Consider the following 27513-nt stretch of genomic DNA (forward strand, 5'->3'; position numbering starts at 1 on the left):
GGAGCTTTACGGCAACCTCGGTGGACCAATCCTCAATGTCGTGAATGGAGTTGAGGCCCTGTGCCCTCTTGAATTGCTTCTCAAGGTTCACAATTTTCACTGCAGTCGGATTGAATTCATTAACATCAGAAAAAGGAAGCCTCTCAGTAGGCTGCACCGGGGTTGTGGAAACTCGAGCTTGAGTCAACCTTTCTCGGGGATCTGGACCCTGCAAATCTTCAGCTAGTAGAAGTGGGTCAAAGTTCGGCTGGGGTCCCAAAGCCGGATACGAAACAGATGCCCTAGATGGGCGTTGCGTTTCAGCACTGGTCTTGTCCTGCATTGCAGTTCCCTGATTTAACGCTGCTATCATGGCCACAAATTCTTCCGAAACCTGTGCCATCACGGGTCTGCTGATGATGTGACTGGTGACTGTCGGATCAGATGAACAAAATGAACCCTATCTGGCCCTCTGTCTTACCTCAGCGAAGGAACACTGATTTGCCTTTGAACTGAATTTCCGACCTGACAAAGTCTATCAACACGGATCCAATGTACCCGGGGGATATCGGAGCCTTCTGAAGCTATAGTTCCAGGATTACCCTAGCAAAAGAGAAAACGTGCAGCATCTCAGCCTGATTTTACCTGAACAGATACGAGCATAGTTGAATGAGTGTGCTCTCTATTGAATTCTGCCCAAAATTCTGCCGGTGAATTAATACCCTCAGGCAAAACTGATTCCCAGATACTGATTGATGCCCGCAGGCCTGATGCCCAAACTCATACACTGATACATGCATTCCTGTAGAGACGCACTCTAAAGCACATAACAGATGAGTGAGAGTCAAAACACCCCTATGTTGAGGTAGGGTTTCCCTGTCCTATTTTGTCAGGAGCTAGGGTTTCACTACGCACACAGCGGTTTCAAACAACCTATAAACGGGTAAGCAACATGTCCTAGTTTGGAATGGTCACTATGGATCCGAATATGCACTAGGTCGAATGGTCAAAGAGGGTGCCCCGGTAAAATCGGGGTTTGTGTTCCCATACTGGCAGAGCCCACAACCGGTCAGCCTTATGGTCATGCCTTGACAAGACAAGCCTCCGGCAAACCGTTCAGGAATAGCAGATGGCAAACACGGTGTCCTAGGCGCACCAATGCAAATGCAATGCAAAGAATCACACAAGTGTAGTCAAAAACAGATATCATGAGTTCGAGTCAAGTTCTCTAAATCCCCAACAGAGTCGCCAGAAACTGTAACAAGCCCGCGGGGGGACCTTGCTACAGCTCGGACTCGATTTTGTAGTCACGGTTCTAAGTCTGAACCAAAGAGTCCAAATCTGGCAAATCGTTTTGAGAAAACAGATTTTTTGAAAGAAGTGCCAAACATGGACTGCTTTGCCAGATACAGAGTTGCCACCTAAATATTTTATTTTGGGAAATTTAGGAAACCCTGACTCGTTGCCAAAGGCCACGTGTCCGTCATCACCAAAGTTGCCTCGGCTCGGGAACTTGGGTACGATTGGGGAAGGTCACTTCGTGAGCACCCCCGCTCGCCCGGTCATAGACCGGCCTCTACTAGCCATGATATCTATTTTTGAAAACATTGTGAGTTCTTATTCCGGTTATTAGCCTAGGTTATTATGTGATGCGCACAGCATATAAGTATAGACTGGGTCGCCCGAATTGGAATAAAACATTTCATGTTTGTTTATTTGAAAGTGGTTTGATGGTGCTACCCGCAAGTAGGCTAAGACGTGGATTTGCCACCCTCGGGTGGGCTTAGAAAACATGATTTTGCCACTATCTAGTGGGCTTAAAACACACATTTGATGAATTATTCCAATTCAAATAACCCAACCTTCACCCACAGGCATTCAGGCAGTTATATCACATTAGCAATTAGCCTCATGGTAAGCATGCTATTCATGGCAGTCACTCACACGCATGCAAGGATGCCAAAGCATAAAACTCACCGAGTACTCCAAGCTAAAAAAAGAAGTTTATTAGAAATCATGCATGATCCTAAATATGCAGAAATGCCTAATGCAACACATGCAAAATGCAACTATAGCAGGCTCGGCTATTCTAAGATGGTATATGAAATGCTACGACTATCATGTATTCAATTTGGAATTGAAATACAAATGCAGTTAGCATGATGCGCCGAGCCCGGTGCATGCAAAACAGATGAATGATGCAAACATGCTGTCATACTGTATGCTAATTTAAACATGCCCTAATCTAACCATCAAAAGCGGATAAATAAAAGGGAGAAAGACGTGGGGTTGGAAGACATACAACACACTCACGCACACTTATTACATTTGTGCCCTCGCGCAGAGGGTCCAAATAAATAATACAGTCCCAATAGTACAGTCCCGAAATAAAAGAATATTACAGTCCGAAATATTACAAAATTCTAATTAATGAATTAATTAACCATGAAAGCAAGTAAAACTGGCGTGCAAGCCAGGGACTGCTTCGCTTCTGATGGATGATGCATGTCCGGATTGTCTTGCGCGAAAATCCACCGGAATGCCCCAATTAGCCTCTGTTTACACCTGTTCTTGAAATGCGTGCCAAGCCCCAAAAGGTTACTGATTCCTGGTTTTGCTGTAACAGAGAGCAAGAAGGGGGCATAGCAATGTATCTGCACAGATGTATGCATGTCTCGATCCTCGTGCCACCAATCACGTATACCGAGGCATGATGGCCGGGGAGTCGAAATGCACAACTCAATATAGGATGAATGCACATGAAACTACAGCTAAAACCTAACTCCATCATGGATAATCCGGAGTGTCGGTGACTGGGGAATTGAGACACATTCCGTCACTCGGAGTACGAAATGTACCTCGTTTCCCGTGCCCGGGCTAACTCCTATCCCGGACACGATGCAATATGCATGATATGGATGAAATGCGACTAAGATACAATCCTAACATACGCGATGCTATGGAAAATGAGATGCCTCGAAATACGTGCGCGCGGGCACGCAAACCGAAACGATGATATGTGTCTCGGAATACGTGCACGCGGGCACGCAAACCAAGGCGATGATATGTGTCTCGAAATACGTGCACGCGGGCACACAAATCGAGACGATGATATGTGTCTCGAAATACGTGCACGCGGGCACACAAACCGAGGCGATGATATGTGTCTCGAAATATGTGCACGCGGGCACGCAAACCGAGGCGATGATAAAATGTTATGAAATGACATGGAAATGACAAATGGGCTTATACCAACATGAATGAGCCTCAGCCACACTCACATAGGATGCCGGCGGATAAAAATGAAGCGCCTCGAAATGCGTGCACACGGGCACGCAAACCGAGGCAATGCATACGCAATGCAAATGACATGGAAAATGACAAATGGACTTATACTAACATGAGAGAGCCTCAGTCGCACTCACATGAGATGCCGATGGCAGAAAATGAGGTGCCTCGAAATGCGTGCACACGGGCACGCAAACCGAGGCGGTGCATACGCAATGCAAATGACATCGAAAATGACAAATGGACTTATACTAACATGAGAGAGCCTCAGCCACACTCACATGAGATGCCGATGGCAGAAAATGAGGTGCCTCGAAATGCGTGCACACGGGCACGCAAACCGAGGCGATGCTAAAATGCGATGAAATATGGCAAAAATGATATGCAAGCATACTAATGGAATTTCAGCACTAAAATATGGGGGAAAACAGTCCCGAAATGAAGCGAAATGACATGAAATGCAAGGAAATGTCCCGAAATGCAACATTAAGCACCCGAAATGGCCTATAGCTATGCCAAACATGCACAACATGGACATGCAACGCAAAGACAGAAGCTAGACAGTCCCAAAAGATGCACTTTCACAGTTATAAACATGGCCAAACAGCAAGTATAGGTAGGGGAAAAATAGCATGCAAGAATAGGGGCCAAAAGAGGGGTAATGAAGCAAGTGGTATAAGCAAAACCCAAACTGAAAAATTTCCTTCTACAACACTGAATATGGACCAAAAATATGAACATTTACAGTATATGGAAGACCTCAAATCAGTATACAAATATTCTAAAAATGTGATACAAAATGAGGCTCAAAAGGTGCTATGACATGAAGTATACAAAATAATCACCAAACAGAAAAAAAGTGTTAATGAAACATGAAGTATAGGCCAAAACAAGGCCACTTTCAGTTCGGACCAAGGTCCAAAAACAGAATAAAAGAGGGCTATCAATTTATGCAAAAATGGGGCCAAATAAGGGATATAACTACAAGTGACACATGGAAGCACCAAACAATGTTGAGTCCTTCTCCAATGTTGAAGAGGGGCTCAAAATAAGCCTTATATCAGTTTATAACATGCTCAAAAACAGATTGCTCATGGGCCAAAAATAGCATGCAAAATCATGATATACAAGATGATCAATGAAGCAAGTATATTATGGAGGGCTCAAACAGGGTTGAGCCCTTAATGAGAAATGAAGATGAGCTCAAAAGATGGCCCTTTTCAGTTAGGGCCGGATCTTGAAACCAAAAATAAGTGGGGCTTAGAATTAGATCAAGAAAAAGGTTCAAAAGGGTAAAAGTATTACTTACCCTTGAAGAATCAAACTTTTGTTGCTTTTTGGATGGATTTGCAGCTTCTCTAGCCTTCAAGAATCCTTCCTTGTTGCTGGAAATGAGATGGTGGTGGTAGAGTGTAACAACCCTCATACTGTTTACTGATTAATGACTGACCGATTACTGTTAAACGAAACTGATAATGACTGATAACTGACTGATAATCGAACTGAATGAAATACTGAACTGACTGACTGAAATTGAAACTGAATGGACTGAGTATATGTTAGTTAATTGCATTCTATCTGTTTGATTGTCTGATTATCTGTTCATGTTTATATGTTTAAACTGCTAATTGAAGGCCTTATCGGCGGCCGAACTAGAAACCGATTGATGTTCCGTGACCCTCATATTTAATGTGATTTTATGGTATAAGTATCTGAAAATTGATTAGGTATGATTAAATTAGATTAAATTAAGCTAATTAAAGAGTTGGACTTAATTACCTTTTTGCCACTTAAGTGGCCCACTACTTGGATCATCTTTGATTCTCATTATGCTCACACATACACATTTCATCAGCTCATCTTGAGCACACCACCGACTAGAGAGAGAGAGGTAGGGAGTTAGAGTGAATTCACCTTGAATTCCTTGGAAACTTGAAGAATTGCTTGGTAATTGAAGTGTATCTGCATATTTGAGCTCCCTCACTCCTAATTCTACAAGACTAAGGTAGGACATCCATCTTCTTGTTGCTGTTCTTGAGTTCATTCTTGCATGATTCATGTTAATTTGTAGAGCTAAGTTATGATTTGGTTCATTAATGATGGATTGAAGATCATTTCTTGCATGCATGTTGGTATTGTTGCATTTTGAGGTTGATTACATGGACATTAGTGCATGCATGCTCATATTGTTGTTATAGACCATGTTTTCATCTGGTTTTGGAAAGAAATGAGCTCATTTGAGCAAGCTTTGGAGCTTCAATTTGGTTTAAAACTCATTCATGCATGTTTGAATGTTGTTCTTGAAAATGGGTTTGAATGTGGTTTTAATTGACTCACCTTTGGGGCTTGAATTCATAAATTGAGCTTTGAAACTTGTTATACATTGAATTTAGTTATGCTTTCCAGAATTTGGGCCCAAGAGGTCGAGTTTGGAGTGGTAGAATGCTTGGTTTGAGCTTGGGAGGCAGATCTGGAAATTCCAGATTTGGCTTCCTCGCTCGAGCGAAGGGTTCCCCGCTCGAGCGAGCACCTTTGTCCAGGGCTCCGCTCGAGCGACCATCGAGCGACCATCGCGCGTAAAATCACAACATCCAGTATTTTTACTATTTTGCAGACCGCTCGAGCGAAGGATTACTCGCTCGAGCGAAGCCTTTGATTTTGGACTTACGCTCGAGCGGAGAAAGTCTCGCTCGAGCGAAGCCCCTATTTTCAGCAAAGTTTGCGAAATGTTTTCTAAGTGTATTTTTGCATCCTCATCCCATCCTAGGCATTCTTAGGCCTAGTTTAAGACATTTAGATGAGGATATCGTTGTAGAACACACCAAGGCAAATTAGGGATTAAGTTATGATATTTCCCAACTGTGTAGCTTAGTGTGTTCAACCTATGAACTGTGTAGGGTTGGCAACTGGGGAGACACGCTCTAGCATACTGTAGCCCAGAACTCTGTGAGTAACAATTGTGTAAAGATATGTTCAACTGATATCTTTTGAATACTGAACTGAACTGTTTACTGAACTGGTATTACTGAATGAATGTATGTCCTTTATTTCTGAACTGTACTGTGGCATCCTTAGTACCTACGGTTTACTGTTACTGTTACTGTTACAAAGATCTCTGTCGGTTCCCTCGTGGAACCACTACTGTTTACTGACTGATGGCCATCGTTACTGTTCGGTCTTTTAAGACCTACTGTTACTGTTATGCTAATGGATGTACCGCATATGACTGTTTACTGTACTGAACAACTGAAATACTGATTGAATTGAACTATTTTCATTACTGTAAGGACATTCATTTTAAACCCCTTTACGCTTTATGTTATTCACTGGGCTTTAGCTCACTGCTCATATATATATGTAGGTGTTCAGGCACCAGACCACAGCTAGAGGCATCAGGGTTACTCCAGTTTTGTCAAGCCAGCCTTTGTGCCTCACTGCGAGGTTCCGAGTTGCCATGCTATGGCTTGGGGGTGTTTTGTTTGTTTTTCCCCCTTCTGTACTGTTTTACTGTTTTGTATAGACCGTACTGTTTTGTACAGACGGAATGTTTTCTGTACTGTTCTGTAGGGTTGAGTCCCTAGTTGAATGGATGTGAATATTGTACATACTGTTCTGTACTGTTTATGTGTGATTGTATGAAAAGCCTTTTTGCATACAGACTGTCACAGCTCATTGGACATTGTTTAATTACTGTATTGGCTTCCGCCAGGCCCTGTACTCTGTTTTACTGTATTTCTGTTAAGCAGGCCTTCGGTAATCTCGGATTACTGGCCGGTTACGGTGCTAAACCCATAGGGCCGGGTTTGGGTCGTGACATAGAGCTTGGTGGTGTAGAAGGAATAATGGTTAGGGACTTAGGGTTTTTTCAAGAGTTGAGAAGGAAGAAGATGGAGTTGGCTATGGAAGCTTGAAGGAGAGTTTTTCTAACCCCAACAAAGAACAAGGTTTGCTTGCTATATAGGCCAAAGAAGGGGTGTAAAGGTGGGGGAAAAGGAGGGTAAAACTCCCCCACAAAATATCCCCCGGATACAGATAATATCTGGGGGATATTGCCCCACAGCTGTAAAGTGCACAGTGCAAGGAAGCAGGCCGACCCATTACTTTTGCTGGAGGTGGCCGGCCGGCCACACCCCCTAGCCGGCCGGCTAGGGGTCAAAAGGGTCAATGTGATTTTCTGGCCGGCCAGCTACTGGGGAGGTACTCCAATGTGTGTACAACACAACCATGTGGTTAGAATTCCAAGAAAGTGGGTCTAAGGGGTTCAACATTGGCTCGGAAAGAGGGGGTCAAAAGGGTCAAGTTGAATTACTGGCCGGCCATGAACTTTTAGGGGCCTCCCATGTGTGTAGATCACAGATATGTGGTTCAAAGTTCAAGAAAAAAGGTCCAAGGGGTTCAACATTAGCCCGGAAGAAAGGGGTCAAAAGGGTCAGGTGACCTTAATGGCCGGTCACCAACTTTTAGTGGCCTCCCAGGTGTGTAGATCACAGATATGTGGTTGAAAGTTGGCAACACTAGCTCTAAGGTATTCAACATTAGCCCGGAAGTGCGAAAAACGGGCGCCGGGAGGCTCCGGAGGGGAGATAACTGGTTGTTGCAACAATTGCTGGCCTCCCACCCTTCAGTGACCTTCCCTGTGATAAAACAGAGGTACCTGCCAAAAATGAGCAAAAACCGATGCAAAACGAACGTTCCGGGGCCAAAACACGCAGTTCGGGGTCCCGAAAATGGGCTGTTAAGCACCGAAAGTGGCATTCGGCCACGAAGTGGGTTTCCGAGATCCCAGTGTCCCTCAAAAGGGAGCAAATAAGAAGTATGCCAAAAATCAGAGCAATAGGAGATGGTTAAGCGGTCCCGAACCGAGGCACACGGCCTGACGGCCCCGAAAACCGGGAACCGGACTCCGAAATGGGAAAAATGGCCTACGGCCACCAAATGTAGCCTACGGACATTGAGAGACGGTCTACGGGACCTCTCCCTTCCCTTAGGAAAAGAAACAGAGAAAACCGAGTCTGGTTCGCAAACCGAGACAAGGCACAGAAGAGGGTTCGGAAGTCTGGAGGTAGGGCTCACGGCCGTGACTCTGAGACTTCTGAACAAGCACGATATGCAACATCACCAAGCGCTCAATCGGTGACGTCTGAGTCTTAAGGTCGGTCAAAAATGGGGTGTCTACAGCTTCACAAAACTAGACCTAAAACATGCTCGAACAACGGTTTACAACCTAAGGCATGTTAAGGCCTAAACATGGTATTACAAGGTAGATATGCTAAGCATGCATGGTGTACCAAAACCAAGTAAAAACAGAGGCATATTATGATATAATAGGCACAAAAAACAGCCAAGGCATGGTCAATACACACTCTAACATGATGCTCCCTCAAGAGGCCAAAAAGGGTCCCTTTCAAGGACAACAAGGAGAGGGGGTGACCCTCCCCTTTTGGAGACTTCAAGGTACCATCTCCGCCACTGAAATCCCTCAAGATTTCAGTGGTGAAGAGGCCTAAACACCAAAGTCTCGAAACTTGCACAAAAATAGCACAAAAAGGAGCCTTACAAGGCTTAGGAGGGGTCAAACAAACCCAAACCACAAAACACTCTTAATAAACAATCAAGAGGGCCTAAAAAAAAATCTTTTTTGTATTATACACTAAGCACAAAAACAGTTCAAAGATAGGTAGAAAAGCAATGCAAAAATGGGGAGTAAAAGGGAAGTTTCTCACCCTTGTAGATCACCTTCACAAATGATGCTCCAACAGCCCTCCTTGGCTTGAATCCAGCTCCAAAACACCAAAACCAGCCCTTTAGAACCTCAGTAGCTAAAGGAAGGTGAAACACTAGGTGTTTGTGTGCAATAGTATGGACTAAAACACCTAGAACACACACAAAGGCAAAAAGAGAGAGGTATAGAGATAGAATGTGTATGGATTCTAACCCTAGAACTCAAAACCCTAATATGGCTGTCTAAACTCTCTAAAATGTCTAACCCTAAGCAAGGGAGAGAAGGGCTCCTCTTATAGAACCTTTTGTCTTGTAAAGCTTACAAGACAAGCTTCTAAAGAGAGAGATCCCTCCATACACGTGTATGGAGGGGAGCCAAATGCAAGACAGCTGTAATAAAATATCTGCAAAAGCAGATGAACAGTAGTCGGCTGCCCAAAAATGCCATTTTGGCAAAAGGGAGTGCCGACCGGCAACAATTGGTGCCGACCAGCAATATATATTGCCGATGGCAACAAAAACTAGCCGGTGGCCTCTGGCCATGGCCGGTGGTGTGTGGGGATGCCTCACAAGGCATTCCCTGCCCCTCCAAGGCAAAACACAAGTGTTTGGTGCAAAACCAGACACTAAACAGTCAAGTTCGGAGATCCTAAGGCAAGGCGCGTAGCCGAGACCTCCGGGAACTCCAAACGAACACAAGCAAGGGTAATCACCAAGTGTTCCAATGGTGACGTCCAAGTCTTGAGGACGGTCAAAAATGGGGTGTCTACAGGTTGTTACAGTCTCCCCTCCTTAAAAAGAGTTTAGTCGTCTAAACTCGAATTACCTTCATTCTGGAAGAAAACAGGATTCAGTGGAAACAGTTCAGGATATCTTTTAGCCATGTCATCTTCCCTTTCCCAAGTGGCATACACGCCACCATGGTTCTGCCAGTCAATTTTCACTGATGGGATCTCTTTGTTTCTCAACTTCTTGATCCGTCTGTTTACAATCTGAATAGGTCGTTCCTCGTATGTGTAGTTATCACTCAACACTACCCGAGCAGGCTCTATCACATGGAAAGGATCCCGGAGGTAGTCCTTCAACATAGAAAAGTGGAAGACGTTATGCATATGCTCCATTTCAGGAGGAAGCGCAACTTGATACGCCACCGGATTGACTTTCTCAATAATCTCATATGGTCCGACGTATCTCGGTGCTAACTTGCCTTTGACTCCAAAACGAGTCTGGCCTTTCATCGATGTCACTTTCACAAACACGTGATCACCCACTTCATATTCTCTATCCCGTCTTCTAACATCAGCATAACTTTTCTGTCTGCTCTGCGCAGTTTTCAGTCTCTGTCGTATCAGTTTCACTTTCTCAGTCGTTTCGTATACAATCTCGGGCCCAAGCAAAGGCCCATTTCCAACTTCTGCCTAGCAAATCGGAGATCTACATTTTCTGCCATACAGTGCCTCGAAAGGCGCCATACCAATACTCGAATGATAGCTGTTGTTGTAGGCAAATTCAGCTAAGGGCAAATGGCTTTCCCAGTTTCTCTGAAAATCAAGGACACACATTCTCAATAAATCCTCTAGAGTCTGGATGGTCCTTTCTGATTGACCATCTGTTTGAGGATGATAGGCACTACTCAGTCTCAATTCAGTACCCAATGCAGTCTGTAAGCTTTGCCAAAATCTTGATGTAAACTTCGAATCCCTATCAGAAACAATGGACACAGGCACTCCATGAAATCTAACAATTTCATCAATATAGAGTATAGCCAATTTGTCCGCATTATAAATTGTCTTAACAGGTAAGAAGTGAGCAGATTTAGTCAGTCTATCAATGATAACCCAAATTGAGTCCATACCTTTACTGGAGCAAGGCAATCTCACAATGAAATCCATGGTGATATGCTCCCATTTCCACTCTGGTATCGGTAAGGGCTGCAATAAGCCTGCGGGTCGTTGGTGTTCGGCTTTGACTTGTTGGCAATGAAGACATTTCGATACAAAGTCAGCAATTTTTTTCTTCATTCCCGGTCACCAGAAATTCAGTTTCAGATCTTGATACATTTTCGTATTCCCTGGATGGATAGAAAATTTTGAATTGTGGCCCTCTTGCAGAACTCTTCTTTTCAATTCAGAGTCATTTGGTACACATAGTCTTTCTTGAAATTTCAATACGTTATTTTCAAATTTGAAACCCGGTCTGGGTTTGGTTTCCCTTTCTTTGATGATCTTCTTCAAGAAGTCATCAAGTTGCTGTTTCTTTTTAATCTCTTCAATCAATGCCGGTTGAGCAGAAATAGCAGCTATTGTTCCACCTTATTCTCGTAAAACAATTTCAATTTCAGATTTTTCAAGGTCACAAAGCAATTCCTTCTGCTCGGTGAGCAAACAGGCTAAATTTCCAATCGATTTCCGGCTTAGTGCATCGGCAACGGTGTTGGCTTTTCCCGAATGGTACAAAATCTGTAGGTCATAGTATTTAATCAGTTCTAGCCATCTCCGCTGTCTCATGTTCAATTATTTCTGTGTGAAGAAATATTTCAGACTCTTGTGGTCGATATATACTTCACATGTCGCCCCACACAGATAGTGACGCCAGATTTTCAGTGCAAATACTACTGCAGCAAGTTCCAGATCATGGGTCGGGTAGTTCTTTTCATGCGGTCTCAGTTGTCGGGAAGCATAAGCAATAACTCTCCCATTCTGCATTAAAACACATCCCAAACCCTTATGAGAAGCATCACTAAATACAGTATAACCATCCATACCTGAAGGTAGGGTAAGAACCGGTGCAGTCACAAGTCGAGTTTTCAATTCTTGGAAAGTAGATTCCCTTTGGTCAGTCCAGTCAAACGATATCCCCTTCTGAGTTAACTGAGTCAACGGTAAGGCAATTTTGGAGAAATCTTTGACAAATCTTCTGTAATACCCGGCTAGTCCCAAAAAGTTTCGAACTTTTGTCACATTTGTTGGTCTAGGCCAGTTTACTACAGCTTTAATTTTCTGTAGATCAACGGAAATTCCATCTTTGCTAACAACATGCCCCAAAAACATAACATGATCAAGCCAAAATTCACATTTAGACAGTTTAGCATACAGTTTCTGTTCCCTTAGGGTCTGTAGGGCAAGTCTCAGATGTTGTTCATGTTCTTCTAGACTTTTGGAGTAAATCAGTATGTCATCAATGAATACTACAATGAAGTCATCAAGGTATGGTTTAAAGATTCTGTTCATGAGGTCCATAAATGCAGCAGGTGCATTGGTAACTCCGAAAGGCATAACTAAAACTTCGTAATGTCCATACCTCGTTCGAAAAGCAGTTTTGTCAATGTCCTCTGGTTTAACTTTCAACTGATGGTATCCTGATCTGAGGTCGATCTTAGAGAACACTTGAGCACCCTGTAGCTGATCAAATAAGTCATCAATACGTGGCAATGGGTATTTATTTTTCACAGTTACCTTGTTCAGTTCACGGTAGTCAATACACAGTCTCAGTGAGCCGTCTTTCTTCTTTACAAATAAAACAGGAGCGCCCCATGGTGAAGTACTGGGCCTGATGAACTTTTTGTCTAACAGTTCTTGCAGTTGCACTTTCAATTCTTTCAGTTCAGTTGGAGCCATTCAGTAAGGAGCTTTAGATACTGGCTGCGTTCCCGGAATCACATCAACGGTAAATTCGATCTCCCTGTCAATCAAATCCCCTGGCAGATTATCTGGAAATACATCTGGGAATTCTCTGACTATAGGAATACTGTTCACATTAGCATTAGCATTAGTAGATACAGTCAATACAGAACACAGATATCCCTTACACCCCTTTCTAATCAATTTAACAGCTTTCACAGATGAAATCAAATACGGAGGAGGTACTACTCCAACCCCATTAAACACAAATTCGGGTAAACCCGGTGGACGGAAAACTACTTGTTTCGTTACACAGTTTATGGTGGCATAGTGTTTCGTTAACCAGTCCATTCCCAGTATTACATCAAAATGATCAATGTTTAGAGGCAGTAAGTCAATAAATAAATGTGCATCTCCAACAATAATTTCACAAGCAGGGTACATATATGCACAGGTCATAGATTCCCCAATGGGTGATGATACAGCTAATAGATAATTCATGGGTTCTAATGGTCTGTTCAGTTTTCGCGAAAAAGCATGCGACACATATAAATGCGTAGACCCCGAATCAATCAGTACATAAGCATTTTGAGTACAAATAGAGAATACCTGACACAACGGTCTCGGTATTCTGCACGTCTCCCGGTACTAGGGTGAACACTCGGCCCTGCCTCATGGGCTCTTTCCCGGTAGCCTTGGGGTTCAATTTTAGTCCAACAGTTGATGCTGCCACGCTTGGTGCAGCTTTACTATTGGCTTGCGGAGCAGAGGGGCAATCTTTAACCATGTGGCCCACCTTGCCACACCTGTAGCAGGCTCCAGATATTTTATAACAGACCCCTTTGTGCTTCTTGCCACACTCAGAACAGGGTGGTATGAAACCATTTCCTTGGCTAGGGCTAGTTGTTGACCCCGTATTCTGTTTCTTGTTCAATGGGTTATGCTTGCCCTTCTTGAATTTAAAACCTTGCCTTTTACCACGTCATTCAGATGCTGGTGTTTCAGTTTTCAGTGCTTCGATATTCGATTCAGCCATCAAGGCTCGGTCAAGAACATTTACATAATTCGGTAATTTCAGGACATTTATTCTGTCGAGTATTGCAACATTAAGGCCGCCTTCAAACTTTCTGGCCTTCTTGTAGTCAGTGTCAACCATATGTGGTGCATAACGGGCAAGTTCAGTAAATTTTGTTTCATATTTGGCAACAGACATTGTGCCCTGTTTCAGTTGTTTAAACTCAGTTACTTTTCTATCCCTGACACACTGAGGGAAATACTTTTCGAAGAAGGCTCATTTGAATTGAGCCGAAGTCATAACGATGTTGGTGTCGCGGACTAACATCCACCACCTTCTGGCCTCTTTTTGTAGTGTAAAGGTGGCTAGCAGTACTTTATGTGCTTCAGAGCACGGAAAGACTTCAAACAATTTTTCTGTCTCAAGCACCTAAGCTTCAGCCTTTAACGGTTCAAGGCCTCCCTGAAACGATGGCGGTTTCATTTTGCTGAACTTCCGGGTGAGAGCAATTATGTCATCACTAACAAGTAGTTCTGGCTGTACTGGAGGAGGTGGGGGCTGTTGGTTCTGTTGTTGCCCTAACCTTTCAGTTATTAGTTCCATAATTCTCTCCAGTCTTGTCATTCTTGCCTCAGAGGATGAGGTTTCAGATTCATTTGCAGTTCTCGCATTATCCATTTCACTATAGGCAGTTATAACAATTATCAACATAGGCAGTCATTCATTTAAACAGATTAACACATTAGCATATATTCAGTCATATCATAGCCACACACTTATCATGCTCATGTGATGCCCTATTTACTTTTCTAGGACACCCTATAGCTCATTTGGACACGTGTGTGCGGTATAACTCGTGGTAAGTATCACTCTGATACCACTCTGTCACGACCTAAACCCGCCCCTATGGGTTTAGCACCGTAACCGGCCAGTAATTCGAGATTACCGAAGGCCTGTTTAACAGTAATACAGTAATACAGAGTACAGGGGCTGGCGGAAGCCAATACAGTAAATAAACAATGTCCAATGAGCTGTGATAATCTGAATGCAAAAGACTTTTCATTCAAATATATACAGTCAGACAAAACTGTATGTACATATACGATCATTCAGTTTAGGGACCTAATCCCTATCAAACAGTAGAGTGACAGTCTATACAGTCGAACAGAACAGATACAGAGACAGACGGGGAAATTAAAGACACCCCTAAGCCGTAGCTCGACAGGCTCGGAACCTCGCAGTGAGGCACAGCGGTTGGCTTGACAAAACTGGAGTTACCCCGACGCTCCTAGCTGCGGTCTGGTGCCTGGACACCTACATATATATATAAGCAGTGAGCTAAAGCCCAGTGAATAACACAATGCGTAAAGGGGTTAAGAATGAATGTCCTTACAGTAATGAAAATAGTTTATTAAATTGGTATTTCAGTCGTTCAGTCAGTGCAGTCATATGCGATACATCCATTAGCATAACAGTACAGTAAATAGTAGGTCTTAAAAGACCGAGCAGTAAATGATGGCCATCAGTCAATAACAGTAGTGGTTCCAATGAGGGAACCGACAGAGATCTCTGTAACAGTAACAGTAAACAGTAGTTGCTAAGGATGCCATAATACAGTTCAGAATATAGGACATACATTCATTCAATTAACAGTAACAGTTCAGAAAGCAGTACAGTTCAATTGTTCAGGAGATAATCATTTTGAACATATCTTTACACAATTGTTACTCACAGAGTTCTGGGCTACAGTAAAGCTAGAGCGCGTCCCCAATCACCAACCCTACACAGTTACAGATCGAACACACACTAAGCTACACAGTTGGGAAAATAATAACTTAATCCCTAATTGCCTCGGTGTGTTCTACATCTATATCCTCAATAAGATGCCTTAAACTAGGCCTAAGAATGCCTAAAATGAGATGAAGATGCAAAGATTCACTTGAAAAACATTTTCAGACTTTTCAGAAAATAGGGGTCACGCTCGAGCGTAGGTTACTCCGTTCGAGCGGACATACAGACGAAGGTTTCCGCTCGAGTGTAGACTTACTCGCTCGAGCGTTCTGTAAAACAGTCAAAAGTGCTGGATAGGTGAAAATCACGCTCGATTGGGCGCTCGACACCCGCTCGAGCATGAGACATAAAGCCCCGCTCGAGCGTCAATTGTTCCGCTCGAGAGGACTTCAAAACAGAACAAAATGCTGGGAGCACGATTTCCACGCTCGAGTGTGAGTCCAAATTCTGGAAATTCCAGATTTGAACCTCAAGCTCAAAACCAAGTTTTAAACCATAAATTTCGATCCTCTTGGGCCAATTTTCCAGAAAACACATCAAAACTCATATTTTAACATGGTTCAAAGCTCAATTTGTAAAATTAAAGCCCAAGGGTGTTTCAAATGAATCCAATTCAAACCAATTTCCATAAATATGAAGAACATACAAACATGCATGAATTTAAATCATTTCAAAGCTTCAATTTGATGCTCTAAGGAGCCAATTCTTTCTAAAAACATGATGAAATCATGGACTACTCTTAAAACATGGACATGCATGTGAGGAATGTGAACTACCACCTCAAAACTTCAATATATATACATGCATGCAACAATTAAGCTTCAACACAACAATTTGAGCCATAAGTTGGCTCTAGTCTCCAACCTAGGTCTAAACCATGCAAGAAACAATTCAAACACAAGAATGAGAAGATGAATTTCTACCTTAAGGCTCCAATTCAAGGAAGGGAAGCTCAAATATGCAATTTCTTCTTCAATTCCAAGCAATTCACAAGCTAAAGTGAGATGAAATCCAACTCTCTCCCTTATCTCCCTCTCTCTAGTCGGCAAAGGCAAGGAATGAGCTGAGCAAAAGTGTGCCTAGGTGTATACTAAGGCTCAAATGTTGATCATGGTATGGGCCACTAATGTGGCAAAATGGTAAATAAGGCCAACTATGCAATTTAGCTCATTTTAATCTAATTTAATCGTACCTAATCAGTTTTCAGGTAACTACACCATAAAATCACATAGATGACGATGATCATAAAACACTAATCGGTTTCCGGTTCGGCCACCGATAAGGCCTTCAATTTGCAGTTTAAACATAAAAACTGAACAGATAGTTAAACAGTCAACAGAGACATATAGTTAAACAGATATACTTAGTCAATTCAATTCCATATTTCAGTCAGTCAGTTCAGTATTTCAATCAGTTCAATTATCAATCATAATCAGTTTCAGTTTAACGGTAATCAGTGGTTATTCGGTAAACAGTGACGAGGGTTGTTGCAGTTAGTACTTTTGTAGCTTTAGATTTTTAAGAGTGGTCAACTTGGGAATCATTTTAAAGCTATGATTTGTGTGGACTGTTGTTCTCATATCCCTCTTTATTTCAAATAGTGTTTAAATAATGAAAGCCTGGTTTTTCCATTTTTAAATTCCTAACATATAGGTCTAGGATGCGTGACATGAGTCTTAAACATTGGTGTTTTTCATTTAAAAAAGAATTACAACAAGCTGAACTCTTAGTTGAAGCAATCCATGTATGCACATTGGCATGGATTGAAAAATGCGTAGAACCTTAATTTTGAAATGCTAATTCATTCCACAGAAATCTAAAAAATTATAATCTTTTCCGTTGGTAGTATCATGGTATGCCCCCTCAACATCTATCAAGCAGTCCTTATATGTAAATGTTGCTTCGATGAAGATCTAGAAATATCATATATTGAATCTTAAAACTGTCATGGTAATTTTATTTAAAATTTTAACTATAAACCTTTTTGTACAATGATAGATGAAGGCTGCATCGGAAAAGCCAGGCACTCCCTTTTTTCCAGATGACATAGTATCTCATTTCCTAGGATTGAAGAGTGGAAGGTTTTGGAAAGAGCATCACAATCTATTACTACTCCCTGTTGTATTAAAGTATGTTTCTTTTTTATGTTTATTTCTCTTTTCTGTTCTAAAAAGAGGTAAATTGAATGAAATGGAGATAGAAAGGAAGATGCATCCTTTATAAAGAAGGGAAAGATATGAGAGAAGTATTAAAGTACATAGCTGTTAGTTATAGTTTGATGGGAATTTTTTGTGTTGGTGACAATTATTTTTTGATTTGTTTAATTTGATTGCCAGCCACGGTTTTAGATTCTGTGTTATGGTAATTTGGTGCAAAACATTTTCTAGATACACTGTGTGAGTTACTTGAGAAAAAATAAATAAATTCATTTCAAAGTATGTATTGAATAGAAGTGATGATGTAGGCAATACAGTACTAGCTATACTTGTCAATAAGTTTTAAAGTTTATGTTTCAGTTAATGTCCTAAAAGCATGCCATAGATGCTGACTTCCACGTCTTTGATATGATGGACTCTTACTGATAACACTCTATGGCAATTGATTGTATTGGTTATCATTTATATGTTTATTTTTACTAATGTTATTGTTAACCATGAGCTTCTGATTTTATGTATGTTTCTCTTACAAGTATTTTTTGGTTGCCTTTTTGATATTGGAAATAAAATGGTCATTGGATAGGCTCAAGGCTTGTGAACTCGGATAATTCCAAAAGTGGATTTTGACTAAATACAAAGACGTGACAAGAAATACATTTTTTATATATGAATTTATGCATCTATGGAAGTACTTGTGTGTTTATGAGTAAATGTCTGTGTGTCATGTGCACTATTTTTCCAGAACTATAGGGCAAGTTGCATTTTCATAGTATATCACACCCCCAATGTTTTATGTGAGTGCCAAACACCAAACATTCTGGCACAAAACTCCAAAATAAAAAATCTATAAGAAGCTCAATAAGCTGCACCAAACAAGCCCAAACTTTGATAGGATTAGTCGTAAGATAAGGCTCATAGTTTATATATGATAGATATTGACAGTCATAAGTTCATAACTAATATGGTTGGATGTGAAGGCATGGCTATGGAAGGTGGCAAGCTATTGTTGATGACAAGGACCTGAAGGTTCAAGAGGTCATTTGTCAGGAGCTGAATCTTCCGGTCGTAACTCTCCCTGTACCAGGAGCTTCTCAATCACAAGATGGTGCAAATGTGGTTAGTGCTAAAACTCCTATGAATGAGACAAAGGGAACTATTGTTGGGAACGATTTAGCAGTTGATGCTGGAAACAGAGCACCTGACACTGCAAACCGATCACAGTTATTTCAAGATTCTTCGTCATTATATCATTATAGAGAGATGCAGAGAAGACAGGTTGAATTTATCAAGAAAAAGGTTCTTTTCTGGAGAAATTGCTAAACACAGAATACCAAAAAGAAGCCTTTGTAAGTTCATTCACAAGTTTTACTTCCTGCATATTCTTCTCGTTGGTGTGCTAATGTTGAAAAAAATATTTTGGCACTGTTTGGTTGGAATTTCTAAAATACTTTTTGATCAGCCAAAGAAAAATGAAGCAATTTATCTTCTGTTTAGCTTTATTTTCTTTTTGATTATTCTATTAACCAAAAATCAAAAGCATACCATCCTAAATCTTGTTTGGCAGTTTGTTTATTTCATCTTCCTATGTGACTTAATTGCTACGAACTCTGAATATGGTTCTATATGAAAGAGTTGCCAGCGAAATAGACTACATAAATTGCATTCTTAGTTAAAATAAAAAAGTTGATTATTGCTTGGGTTAAGAAAATGAATAATATTTATCAATAAATCTATTTTTTTTTTAATTACACATGATAAATAAATATGCATAAGTAATCCATTTCTAAGTACATTTTTCTTTCTCCTAAAGACAACACCCTAAAGTTCGTATAAGCTTGTATTTGGGCTACTATTCCAACATGGGTTGGGGGGTCTTTTGCAGGATTTTAAATAGTGCCCCATACATAACATACGGACTGATATGTATCAGGATTTTAAACTTTCGATATATTTACTGATATTGTCTGATACCAACTAATATATAACTGTACTGTCAATATCAATACATATTTTGCTATTAGTGAGGTTGAAAATTATAATCTAACCTTTCTTGATAACTATTTTTTTGCAGAAATTAGATGTCAATGAACCTGCTCGTAAGCAAAGGGAACCTAGCACCACTGGTCATTGGGAAGAAAAGGATCTAGTCAACAGAGATGGCCAAGCAAAGCTCAAAGCCAACGTCTTCTTTGCTTCCTTCGACCAACGCAGCGAGAAAGCGCATGTACAGTACTGGCTGCAGTCATTGCCAATTGGCTTCAATCCAACCAAGACAACATGCCAACGAGGGCCCAATTCGACAGGCTCATAGTCGAAGGCTCCTCTGAATGGAGAAAGCTCTGTGACAATCAGGACTTGATAAACCAATTCCCCGACAAGCTTTTTGACATCGAGACCGTCCTGCAAGCTAGACTCTGCCCAATATCGGTCTTGCATGAGAAGTCCTTTATCGGATTCTTCGGCCTGGAAAAGTTCGAGACATTGAAAGGAGTCATGTCGTTTGATCAGATATGGGATGAGATCAAGAAGAACGCAGAGGGTGACAATGACATGCCTAGGATTTACATAGTAAGTTGGAATGATCATTTCTTTGTGTTGAAGGTCGACGTCAACGCTTACTACATCATCGACACATTCGGTGACTTTTTGAGGGTTGCAACCAAGCATACATTTTGAGGTTTGATGACTCGGCTTTGATGCGCGGGAAGGTAAAGAAAGAAGGGGTCAGTTCCGATCAGGCAAGTGAGGACGAAATTTGCGGTGGCAAAGAGTGTTGCAGAGAGTTCATGAAGAGATTTCTAGCTGCTATACCACTTAGGGAACTTAAATCGGAAGAGAAGAAGGAACCAATTTCTTACTTCGCTCTCCACCAGTGATTACAGATAGAATTCAACTTCACCACTTCATTATCGTTATCATCGTCTTCATCAGCTTCATCTACCAATTCAACTTATTCTCTCTTCTCAAATGAGAGTACAAATAGAATGGAATATACGACTATAGAATTTGAAAAAAAAAATTATAAGAGTTTACTTTGGGGAGAGAGAGAGAGAGAGAGAGCACCAAAAATAACTGAAGTCATACTGAAAACTCCTCTTTCTCTCTTCTCTCTTCTTTTTTGTTTTGTTTTGTTTTTATTTTTATTTTTGTTTCTTTCTCTCTCTATGAATGAGAGAAAATATGGAATAATACTAACTTAGAAAGCTGGATAAAGTTAAATATTAGACAAATTACACTTTATTCCTCACTTATGGGTAATTATTATTTTAGTTATTAATTTTTTTTTTTAATTTCAATCCAACTCCTATTGTTGACATTCTATTAACAGAACAGAAAAGTAACATGTGAGTTACTAATTTTATGATTAAAATGCTCAATTAGGAGCTAATTTATGTTACATATATACATATATGTAGGAGATATATACATGTTTTTCGTATCTTATGAAAAATATGTGAGAGGAAAGATATATACGTGTAAAATTCATGTGTTATTTCTTTTTCTTTTTTTCATTATAGAATGTTAATAGATAGTTGAGATTGAAAAAAATTAAAAATTAAAAAATATATATATATAATACTTGTTTGTAAAGGGATAAAGTGCAATTTATTTATTAATCGAGTGTATGTACCCACTCACCAAAAATTAAAAATAAAATACACTCACCCAAAAATTAAAAATAAAATAAAAAGAAGGAAGTGCTTTTTTTAAAGTGGGAAGGAAGAAATCAGTGTTGTTCTCAATGGGTGTTTGAGAAGTTTCTATTTTAGTAGGTTATTTTAGTAGGCTAACATTTTTATATTTGGGAAGATGATCGGATTTTTTTGTAGTTGGATGTGATATTTGTGAGAGAAAAAATAAAATAATTATAAATTTGATGTGACATTTTGTCTTATTAATTATTTTAAGGGCCATTTTTTGATAAGTCCTATTTATAACTGTTTTGTTCCATAAAACCCAAACTGTTTCTGAATATTCCATTAGGTCCATTAATTGTTAAAGGACGAAATAACCCTCTCCGCCTCTCCCGCGTGAAACCGATTCTGCAAAAACCCATTCCTATTCGAAATATTCAATCCACAAAATTTCCAAAACAAAAACTCAATCGACGAAACGATACTGATATTGCCTCCAGTAACCCTAGATTCCTCTTCGTCTCACCACTGCGAAGCTTCACATCGGAAGGAGGGTGCTTCGTCGTTCGAAGATTCTTGTCGCCCCATTGAGTTTATTTTATCCACTGAGTGTGATCCATACCCACCAACCATGACGAACAAAAGTAAGGAATACCATTCCTCCTTCTGCTTCTCAATCATAATGTCATCAAACATAGATGTTTTCGGAATTAATTTTGTAAAAATATATGTAAACATTCACATTGGCCTCTAACTGTTGTAGTTTTCGGGATTTGTTTTTGCACACATGAATGATGTGAACATTCACATTACTATTGATTACTGGGTAAATTTAGAGTAGTACACACTGATGTAAACACATTAATGTCAGAACACCCAAACTTCACTCAACACTGTGCTGAAGTATGATCTAAACATTGACATTGTGACATCAATGCCCAAGTTGTTTGTGTTATTGGGTGTAGTTTGGCGCTGTTGGTTCCCCCTTTGATTTTTAGAAAATTATAACATAATGTGATCACCCATGTAAGCATTCACATTGGCCAGTAAATGTTGTCGTGTTCGAAATTTATTTCTCAAACATGGATGATGTGAACATTCACATTACTATTGATTACTGGGTAAATTTAGAGTAGTGCACACTGATGTGAACATTCACATCATGTGAATGTTCACATTAATGTCAGAACCCCCAAACTTCACTCAATACTGTGATGGAGTATGATGTAAACATTCACATTGTGACATCAATGCCCAAGTGTAACAAGCCCGCGGGGGGACCTCGCTACAGCTCGGACTCGACTTTCGCAGTAGTCACGGTTCTAAGTCTGAACCAAAGAGTCCAAATCCAGCAAATCGTTTTGAGAAAACAGATTTTTGAAAGAAGTGCCAAACATGGACTGCTTTGCCAGATACAGAGTCGCCACCTAAATATTTTATTTTGGGAAATTTAGGAAACCCTGACTCGGTGCCAAAAGGCCACGTGTCCGTCATCACCAAAGTTGCCTCGGCTCGGGAACTTGGGTACGATTGGGGAAGGTCACTTCGTGAGCACCCCCGCTCGCCCGGTCATAGACCGGCCTCTACTAACCATGATATCAATTTTTGAAAACATTGTGAGTTCTTATTCCGGTTATTAGCCTAGGTTACTATGTGATGCTCACAGCATATAAGTATAGACCGGGTCGCCCGAATCGGAACAAAACATTTCATGTTTGTTTTTGAAAATGGTTTGCTACCCGTAGGTAGGCTTGAAACATTTTGATGATTCATTCCAATTTAGATAACCCAACCTTCACCCACAGGCATTCAGGCAGATATATCAGATAAGCACATAGCCTCATGGTAAGCATGCTATCATGGCATTCACTCACACGCATGCAAGGATGCTAAAGCATAAAACTCACCGAGTACTCCAAGCCAAAATAGAAACTATATTAGAAATCATGCATGAATCCTAAGTATACAGAAATGCCTAATGCAACACATGCAAAATGCAACTATAGCAGGCTCGGCTATTCGAAGCATGGCATATGGAATGCTGCAACTATCATGTATTCAACTTGGAATTGAAAATACAATGCAGTTAGTATGATACGCCGAGCCCGGTGCATGCAATACAGATGAATGATGCAAACATGCTGTCATACTGTATGCTAATTTAAATATGCCCTAATCTAACCATCATAAGCGGATAAATAAAAGGGAGAAAGACGAGGGGTTGGAAGACATACAACACACCCACGCACACTTATTACAGTTGTGCCCTCGCACAGAGGGTCCGAATAAATGTACAGTCCAAATATTACAGTCCCGAATAAAAGAATATTACAGATTTCTAATTAATTAATGAATTAACTAAGAAAGCAGATAAAACTGGCGTGCAAGCCAGGGATTTTCTTGCTTCTGATGGATGATGCATGTCCGGATCGTCTTGCGCGGAAATCCACCGGAATGCCCCAATTAGCCTCTGTTTAGCAGTTATCCTCGAAATGCGTGCCGAATCCCGAAAAATTGCTGATTCCTGATTTTGCTGCGACAGAGAGCAGGAAAGGGGCACAGCAATGTATTTGCACAGATATATGCATGTTTCGATCCTCGTGCCACCAATCACGCATACCGAGGCATGATGGCCGAAGAGTCGAAATGCACCACTCAATATAGGATGAATGCACATGAAACTACAGCTAAAACCTAACTCCATCATGGATAATCCGGAGTGTCGGTGACTGGGGAATTGAGACACATTCCGTCACTCGGAGTACGAAATGTACCTCGTTTCCCGTGCCCGGGCTAACTCCTATTCCGGACATGATGCAATATGCATGATATGCATGAAATGCAACTAATATATAATCCTAACATACACAATGCTATGGAATGATAGGCCTCGAAATACGTGCACTCGGGCACGCAAACCGAGAAAATGACGGAATGCAATGAAAATGAGATGCCTCGAAGTACGTGTACACGGGCACGCAAACCGAGGCGATGACAGAATGATGAAAATGAGATGCCTCGAAGTACGTGCACACGGGCACGCAAACCGAGGCGATGACAGATACAATGCAAATGACATGGAAATGACAAATGGGCTTATACCGACATAAGTGAGCCTCAGCCACACTCACATCAGATGTCGTCGGATAAAAAATGGAGTGCCTCGAAATGCGTGCACACGGGCACGCAAACCGAGGCGATGCTAAAATGACATGGAAATGACAAATGGGCTTATACCAACATGAGTGAGCCTCAGCCACACTCACATCGGATGCCGTCGGATAAAAAAATGGAGTGCCTCGAAATGCGTGCACACGGGCACGCAAACCGAGGCGATGCTAAAATGACATGGAAATGACAAATGGGCTTATACCAACATGAGTGAGCCTCAGCCACACTCACATCGGATGCCGTCGGATAAAAAAATGGAGTGCCTCGAAATGCGTGCACACGGGCACGCAAACCGAGGCGATGCTAAAATGACATGGAAATGACAAATGGGCTTATACCAACATGAGTGAGCCTCAGCCACACTCACATCGGATGTCGTCGGATAAAAAATGGAGTGCCTCGAAATGCGTGCACACGGGCACGCAAACCGAGGCGATGCTAGAATGCGATGAAACATGGCAGAAATGATATGCAAGCATGCTAATGGAATTTCAGCAACAAAATATGGGGAAAACAGTCCCGAAATGAAGCGAAATGATATGAAATGCAAGGAAATGTCCCGAAATGCAACATTAGGCACCCGAAATGGCCTATAGCCATGCTAAATATGCACAACATGGACATGCAATGCAAAGGCAGAAGCTAGACAGCCCCAAGATAAGCACCTTTCCAGTTATAAACATGGCCAAACAGCAAATATAGGTATAGCAAAAATAGCATACAAGAATAGGGGCCAAGATAGGGGTAATGAAGCAAGTGGTATAAGCTAAACCCAAACTGAAAAATTTCCTTCTACAACACTGAAGATGGACCAAAAATATGAACATTTACAGTATATGGCAGCCTCAAAATCAGTATAAAAATATGCTAAAAATGGGATGCAAAACAAGGCCCAAAAGGTGCTATAACATGAAGTATATAAAATAATCACCAAACAGAAAAAAAGTGTGAATGAAACATGAAGTATAGGCCAAAACAAGGCCACTTTCAGTTCGGACCAAGGTCCAAAAAACAGAAACCAAGAGGGCTATCAACTTATGCAAAAATGGGGCCAAATAGGGGATTGAACTACAAGTGATATATGGAGACACCAAACAATGTTGAGCCCTTCTCCAATGTTGAAGAGGGGCTCAAAATAAGCCCTATATCAGTTTACAACATGCTCGAAAATAAATTGCTCATGGGTCAAAAATAGCATGCAAAACTATGACATACAAGATGGTCAATGAAGCAAGTGTATTATGGAGGGCTCAAACAGGGTTGAGCCCTTAATGAGAAGTGAAGATGAGCTCAAAAAATGGCCCTTTTCAGTTAGGGCCGGAGCTTGAAACAAAAAGCAAGAGGGGCTTAGAAATGGAACAAGATAAAGGGTCAAAAGGGTAAAAGTGTAACTTACCCTTGAAGATTCGAGATTTTGTTGCTTCTTGGGTTGATTTGCAGCTTCTTTAGCCTTCAAGAATCCTCCCTTGCTGCTGGAAATGAGATGATGGTGGTAGAGCTTGGTGGTGTAGAAGGAATGAAGGTTAAGAAGTTAGGGTTTTTTGGAGAATTGAGAAGGATGACAATGGAGTTTAGGGTTTGTGCTTGGAGAGGAATTTTTCTCCCCCTCAAGAAGAAGACCCTCAGCTGGCTATAAGGTCAAGAAAGGGGTGTAAAAGGGGGGTGAATTGGAGAGCATAACTCTCTCCCAAAATATCCCCCGGATACAGAAAATATCTGGGGGATATTGCCCCACAGCTGGTAAGGGTACAGTGAGAAGAACACGGCCGGCCTCTCACTTTGGCTGGAGGTGGCCGGCCGGCCATACCCCCTAGCCGGCCGGCTAGGGGTCAAAAGGGTCAAGGAGCTTTTCTGGCCGGCCAGATATTGGGGAGGTAGCCCTATGTGTGTACAACACAACCATGTAATTGAAATTCCAAGAAAGTGGGCCCAAGGGGTTCAACAATGGCTCGGAAAGAGGGGGTCAAAAGGGTCAAGTTGACTTATTGGCCGGCCATGAACTTTTAGTGGCCTCCCAGATGTGTAGATCACAGATATGTGGTTCAAAGTTCAAGAAAAAAGGTCCAAGGGGTTCAACATTAGCCCGGAAGAAAGGGGTCAAAAGGGTCAGATGACCTTAATGGCCGGCCACCAACTTTTAGTGGCCTCCCAGATGTGTAGATCACAGATATGTGGTTGAAAGTTGGCAACACTAGCTCTAAGGTATTCAACATTAGCCCGGAAGTGTGAAAAACGGGCGCCGGGAGGCTCCGGAAGAGAAATAACTGGTTGTTGCAACAATTGCTGGCCTCCCACCCTTCAGTGACCTTCCCAGTGATAAAACAGAGGTACCTGCCAAAAATGAGCGAAAACCGTTGCAAAACGAACGTTCCGGGGCCAAAACACGCAGTTCGGGGTCCCGAAAATGGGCTGTTAAGCACCGAAAATGGTATTCGACCTCGAAGTGGGTTTCTCAGCCCCCAGTGTCCCTCAAAAGGGAGCAAATAGGAAGTATGCCAAAAATCAGAGCAATAGGAGATGGTTAAGCGGTCCCGAACCGAGGCACACGGCCTGACGGCTCCGAAAACCGGGAACCGGACTCCGAAATGGGAAAAATGGCCTACGGCCACCAAATGTAGCCCACGGACATTGAGAGATGGCCTACGGGACCTCTCCCTCCCCTCAGAAAAAGAAACGGAGAAAACCGAGTCTGGTTCGCAAACCAAGACAAGGCACAGAAAAGGGTTCGGAAGTCCGGAGGCAGGGCTCACGGCCGCGACTCTGAAACTTCTGAGGAAGCACAACATGTAATATCACCGGGTGCTCAACTGGTGATGTCTGAGTCTTAAGGTCGGTCAAAAATGGGGTGTCTACAGTTGCCCCTCTTTGACAGAACTCGGAAGTCACAAGTGACGGGAGTGAATGTCAAAGCCTAGAGACGACCCATTTTTGACAAGGCCGAAGACTCAGACAAACATACAAGATAAACAGAGATGTGCCCGCAGGCAGGGGCAAAATACAAATGATAAGGCAAGAAGCCGAACATAACCCAATGATTATGCAAATGCAGCAAGCTGTAATGAAGCATACCATGCAACAGTTTTAAGCAAGTGAATACCAATCTAATTACATTTCATGTAGAAAGGATGTAAGAAAAT

At 41.6% G+C, this 27513-nt stretch overlaps 1 protein-coding gene across 1 annotated transcript; it reads left to right on the forward strand.

Moving 5' to 3' along the window:
• Positions 1-19847: 19847 nt before the first annotated feature.
• Positions 19848-20446, forward strand: LOC114305382 (uncharacterized). The gene is made up of 2 exons (XM_082900274.1): positions 19848-20138; positions 20279-20446. The coding sequence occupies exons 1-2, from the start codon at positions 19848-19850 to the stop codon at positions 20444-20446; spliced, it is 459 nt and encodes a 152-aa protein (XP_082756400.1).
• Positions 20447-27513: the final 7067 nt, after the last annotated feature.

This window comes from Camellia sinensis, chromosome 13, assembly GCF_055761805.1.
Source record: "Camellia sinensis isolate YWXY chromosome 13, ASM5576180v1, whole genome shotgun sequence".
Taxonomy (NCBI): Eukaryota; Viridiplantae; Streptophyta; class Magnoliopsida; order Ericales; family Theaceae; genus Camellia; species Camellia sinensis.